General features: G+C 43.0%; 1 protein-coding gene across 1 annotated transcript in view; it reads right to left on the bottom strand.

The window, feature by feature from the left end:
* Window positions 1–3: 3 nt before the first annotated feature.
* Window positions 4–5,642, bottom strand: part of LOC108374932 (sterile alpha and TIR motif-containing protein 1-like) — a gene marked incomplete at its 3' end in the record, with an annotated part of 11,060 nt that continues 5,421 nt past the window's right edge. Inside the window, 5 exon segments of the mRNA XM_017630992.1 lie at window positions 4–167; window positions 170–280; window positions 283–473; window positions 475–571; window positions 574–1,726. Coding sequence (XP_017486481.1) covers window positions 4–167; window positions 170–280; window positions 283–473; window positions 475–571; window positions 574–1,726 — 1,716 coding nt within the window.

The raw sequence follows: 5,642 nt of genomic DNA, 5'->3' as shown, positions 1-5,642 counted from the left end.
CGCGATTAACATATCTTCATTCAGCTGTGGCAACGAGTTTCGATCTATGCCTGCATGCAGCATTGCATATGTGTAGGTGCAGTATTCCGGCCCGATTTCGGCCAAGAACTGATGCATTCTCGCTGTGTCCTTGGAGGAGTAGTCAGCCATGCGTTTGAGATTTTGAGCTCGCGCTCGAAACGTTTCAGCAGAATGCCATTAGCGATGCCAATGTCATCGCGTAGATTGTCCTCGTTGAGCTTGAGCAGCAGATCGCCATCTACCTGGGATTCTTCGAATGTTTCACAAACTGTCCGAAGTTGATTTGCTTCACCCACTCTTGGACGTCTTCGACAGACCACAGCGGCACTTGCTGTGACAGTTTGTGCGGCACGGTTTCGCCGATTAGCCGTAGCGCTTGCGCCGCAAACTTTGAGGCAATTGCATTGGGGCAACTAGCTACAGTCTTGAGCGCTTCGATCGCGCCGATTTCTGAAATATTTCAGTGTTCCCTGGCCGCGCTTAATGCCCGCTTCCATGCAGAAATGGAAGGCAGCTAAGTTGCGCGCTTCCTCGCGATTCGAACTAAGCACGGCACCAAACGTTCCAGCCAATGTTTGCTCTGGCCGTGCGCGTGCGCCAGATTTGAACGTGCGAACTCTGAGGGGTCGTGTGTGGTGACGAAGGGCTCCACCAAGTCGAGGCAACCCGTCTTGATGACTTCAGCTTCGATTTCCTTATTGGCGACTAGCACGGCGATCGCAAGGCAGGCGTAGTACTTGATGTTGTCGTCATCGTGGAAGGCCAACGGGAACAGCCACATAGGCACTTGGCGTGAGATCATTTCCTCTTGATTTTCGGCGCCACCATACAAAGACAAATTGGCTAAGGCACTTGCGCAATGTCTCAGAGTTTCTACATCACTTGTACGACATTCGAATAGCACGGCATCCAAGCCACCCAATTTGATGACATCTGAGCACGTGCCTTCCGAGTGTTTAAATAGATGCTCCAGTATGCCGGTACCCACGCGCGAATACTCGGTATTTCTCGTGCACTTGCAAGCCACATGCACCACTTTATCGAGTCCATTGTCCACGACATGTGTGCGATTCTCTGTGGTGAGGCACTGCTCCAGCAACTTGGCCGAAGAGAAGATGGTTTTCTCATCGCCCTGCACGCAGTTCTTCATGAGCAAATCCAGACCGCCATTTTTTCGCAACGAATTGCACAAACTGTAGCCGAGCTCATGTCCGTGTGTGGGCACAGCCCAGGCGCGCTGCATAACTTCATTGATCTTTTCCAAATACATGGATTTCTCCTGGGCAGCCTTGGAATCTTCCAGCGTGTGCACGAATGACTGCAATACACCGGAGTACTTGGCAATTGCCTGCTCGATTTCACGCTGACCACTACCGGACGTCAGCGCTTTCAAGTCGTCCAACTTAAGATCGTGCAGCTTGATGAGTGCGCCGTTGGTGGCGGACATTTGCGAGGAGGTGGAAATCATGCTGCTGCCCGAACTGGAAACGCCTTTATGCGTCATTGTGTAATTCGCTTGCGATGCGGACGAGACGTGCTTCTCCTGGCTGATGATGCCGTTCGAGGTCATCGTCTGTGATTGCTGCGATTGTGAGATGGCTTTCTTGTCGGCGGAGAAGGTGTCACTTTGCACTTTAATACTGGCGGCGGCCACATTATTGCTAGCCTGTTGAGTAATATCGCCAGTGCGTAGCGAAAGGGCTTCCTGCAACGGGAAAGAGAAGTGATGTGCATTAATATACAAGTAGCTGCGTAAATGTGTTCGAGTTTTTACATAAAGGTTTGATAGCTTTGAGGAAGGAAGAGTTACCAAAAAGTAGAGGAAAAAATAATGTAAAACAATTACAAGTTGGTGACAAAGTTAATGGCACATCGAATGGAAACGCATTATATTACAAACTTATGTACGCAGGATGAAGAGAACAACTCCTATGGAAAAGGTTAAAACGTCGCACTCAACCCTTATTTTGGTTATAGTTATTTTCAGTAAAAGAACTGAACAAACGCAGTTAGAGAGAGCACCCCACTCTAGTATCTTTGTTAAGAAGCAGAGCTATTAACGCCGAATTAGGCTCCCAAAGCAAGCCCCAATATGCAGTGAGTGGCTCCCCGGCTCCTCAGAGGGAGGAGTACGTTTTCTAGGCTATAATTGTTCACTGTATAGAAGGGGTCTCTTAGGCAGGGTGATATGTATTGGAGTTATTCTAAAATCCAAATTTAATTTGAGGCTGCTAATTGAGGAGCGAACAAGAAAGACCGCGGGGCCCTCTACGCAGCCTAAAGAATGTTTTAGTCCGACCTATAGTTTCATTTGGGGCGCTGGTCTATTGAGAAACTCAGCTGAATCAAGAGGCAGACAACGGGAGGAGGGCAGGGAATGGCGGAAAAGAGATTCAGAGCATCGGAGGCTATGAACGGTCTGCTCGATTTAGTATTGATAGTTATTTATAAAAAAAAAATTCACCTGTTATGGAATTTAGGTTACTGGAAAGGGAAGCCTTCTGGTTGGTTCCAAATGCCTGGACTAACCGCAAAAATACTTCACGCGGCGGACATAGGTGGACTCAAACGTTATCTTATAGGATTACCAGAAAAATCTGGAACTCGTACGACCCACTTAAAACCAGGACTCTCTAAATAATGAAGATGGAAATTACCTACAAATTTGGCATACATTTCAGAAGGCGCAAGAGCCCGCAGGCACAAGAACCCGCACTTAAAGCGACAGTTGAACACTTTTTCAGCGAGTATCCGGCTCTTGCAAGAATAGAATTACAGAATAATTCCAAGTGGCTGTAGGTTCGTTAGCGTATATGGTTCTGCCTATTGTGGCCTCAGTCCGAAAATAGGTGAACTCGTTGAAGACTGGTCGATATCGACAGCCTGCATGTTGGCTTCAATCTACAATTGGTGGTACAAACAACTGGCTCTGATTCAAACCATGACATGATAAACTACTTGATCACTTCAAGAGGTTGGGACGACGAAATACTATAAGGTAAAGCCTTTTGGAAGCGATTCGAAGAGAAACAAATGACGATTTCTTCATAATCAGTTCCAATAGAAACAGACACAAAGAACATGAAATCCAAATATATTATGGACCATATGAAGTCTGACAAGCTGCCCAAGGGGTTTGTAGAGTTTCAGCAAAAAAAAAAAACAAGGACTGATAAGATATATATGGAACATTAAAGCTTGGAGACGACCCAATTTACATATTCAATTGTTCTTTTTTTTCTTGTTTGGAAAAAGTTGCCTTTAGGATTTCTTTATTAGCAATGAGTGTAGGCAGGTTTCTCTTTCCATTTTTCACACACAACCCAAATAACTTTTGAACACCGTTGACTAAATCAATCGTTTTCGTGTACCTTATTCTGTTCGACTTCGATGGGTATTTCGCGAATATTTTTCATAGCACCACCACCTGTTGCAGTGCTGCTTAGATTGGGATTACTCGAATATGTACCGGATGTGGAGCTGTTGTTGTGTATGTTGGTTAATGTTGTTGTTGTAGAATTTCCTGCTGATGACTGTGGAGATGCCTGTTGTTGTTGTTGCTGTGTTTGTATGTGTGCGTGGGGTGGCAGTGGCGGCAGTGACGCAATTTGCGACGATGAGCTAAAATGCTGAAAGGGTGGACAAGAATTTTTACGTACAGATCGAGTAGCAGAGCCCGCCGATGCGGAGGAAGACGAGGACGACGACGATGATGATGACGAAGCGGACATACGCGCCGCTGAGGCCGATGCTGACGACGAGGATTTCGATGAAGATGAGGACTTCGATGATGACTGCGTTTGCGATTTAGATGCAGCGGCGGCGGAGGTGGAGCCGGCAGCAGACACTGATGAGTTCTTCGTTGTGGCGGCAACATTGTCATTGGGTGGACCGGCGATCACTTGTATGGGCTGTGGTGGCGGCGAGAGCGGACAAGTGGGCGAGAAGCGGCTGATGGGCGTGCCACCGTTGCTGGTTATAATCGGCGGTGGTGAAAGCGGCATCTCCACGATGGGGCTGGGCGAACGGGCCGGCACGAAATCCGATTGGCCGCTCGAGCGGAAAATACCTTTGCGTACGGGCCAAGGTGGGTGATGGGACATTTTTTGTTTGCTATTCGATTTTTTATTTTGTTTTGTTTTGGCACTAATTGTGTTTCCTATTTTTGTTTGTTTTTTTTTCGATCGCTGTTTATTTTTGTTATTGTTGTATTAAGTGAGTGTGTGTGAGAGCTCTTTTTTTTTGCAATTGCTAAATAACGAAATAAGTGCAAAATTGAGCAGTCAGAACACCTGCGCTATTCACACGAAATTCCACACATTTCAACGGTGCAATGTCAGGTGTAAGAAAACGGCGCGCTCGCAGAGGATTTCGCATTTCGAAAAGCAGTCTAAGAAAATTTTGCACAATTTTTATATTTTTTTTCAAATGTTAATAAAACATATAACACAAATTATGTATGCCTTTATACAAATATGTATGTCTAAAGTAATAATTAGCATATGAGGAGGCGTTTTGCCATCGCGATTTTGTGCGTCTGCGACGGTGTTGCGGTGCGGCGCGATTTGGAACCGCATAAACATACGTCAACACAAGCGATTTTGCTGTTGTAGCGAAAAAATAGAAATTTAATTTATTTATATACATTGTGCTATATTATACATATATGTATGTACGCTTGTGTGTATTTAAGCCGCTTTATTATTGTCTTTTCATGGGTCAGTTAAGAAGTGAAAAATTAGTTTCTTGCGATTAGCTACGCGTGCGCTTCACACTCAGCAGCATATTGACGTGGAATGTTAATGATTTGTATAGACTTTTGAGTACAAAAAAAAAATTAAATAGGGAAAATAGGCATTTTATATACAACAAAGATTGCACATAGTTTTATTTAGAACACAAGTGTGAACAACACAAAGAGACTTGGGAAGAAAATAAATATTTTTTTGCTTGTTTTGACAGCTTACGTATGGGTAATTAACGGAGAGTTTGTAACGCCTCATTTTGTTGAGTTCTTAAATTTTATTGTGTATAATTTTTTACTGTTTCTGTATTTATTTTTAATTAACAACTGGGTGTTGAGCAGTTATTTTAAATTAAGCATACAAATTAGCCCAAGTATCCCCTTGTTTTCTTTGGGAAAATAATTTTTAATATCAATGATCTATTGTGGTTTTTGTAATTTGTTAAAAATAAGCAAGCTATTCAGATTTGCGACTTTCGTTAAGCTCCGTGACAAGCTTTCACTAGGCACAGCAACTTTCATTAAGTTTAAACACTTTCTTTAAGTTAGGAAATTTTCGTTTAGTTTGGCGACTTTCGTCAGGTTTGGAAAAATTCGTTAAGTTTATAAACTTTCGTCAAATTATAAATAATAACGAACTTAAATTTAAAATCATAATCTAAATTGAAAATCTAATTCAAAATCAAATCTTTCGCTTGGAAATAGATTTGAATTAAGATTTATGCAACTTATAATTTAGTACCTTGAACTCGTAAACTGATTTTAAAAGATACTTTAAGTTTGAAGAGTTTCGTTAAGTTTGAAAATTTTCGTCAAGTTAAAAATAACAATGAAATTACGCCTAAAATCGTTATTTAGGTTGGTAATTTTATTAACA

Source organism: Rhagoletis zephyria, unplaced genomic scaffold (assembly GCF_001687245.7).
Source record: "Rhagoletis zephyria isolate East Lansing unplaced genomic scaffold, Rhagoletis_zephyria_1.1 Rzeph_scaffold_08281, whole genome shotgun sequence".
NCBI lineage: Eukaryota > Metazoa > Arthropoda > Insecta > Diptera > Tephritidae > Rhagoletis > Rhagoletis zephyria.
This window is presented reverse-complemented; position numbering and strand designations above follow the sequence as displayed.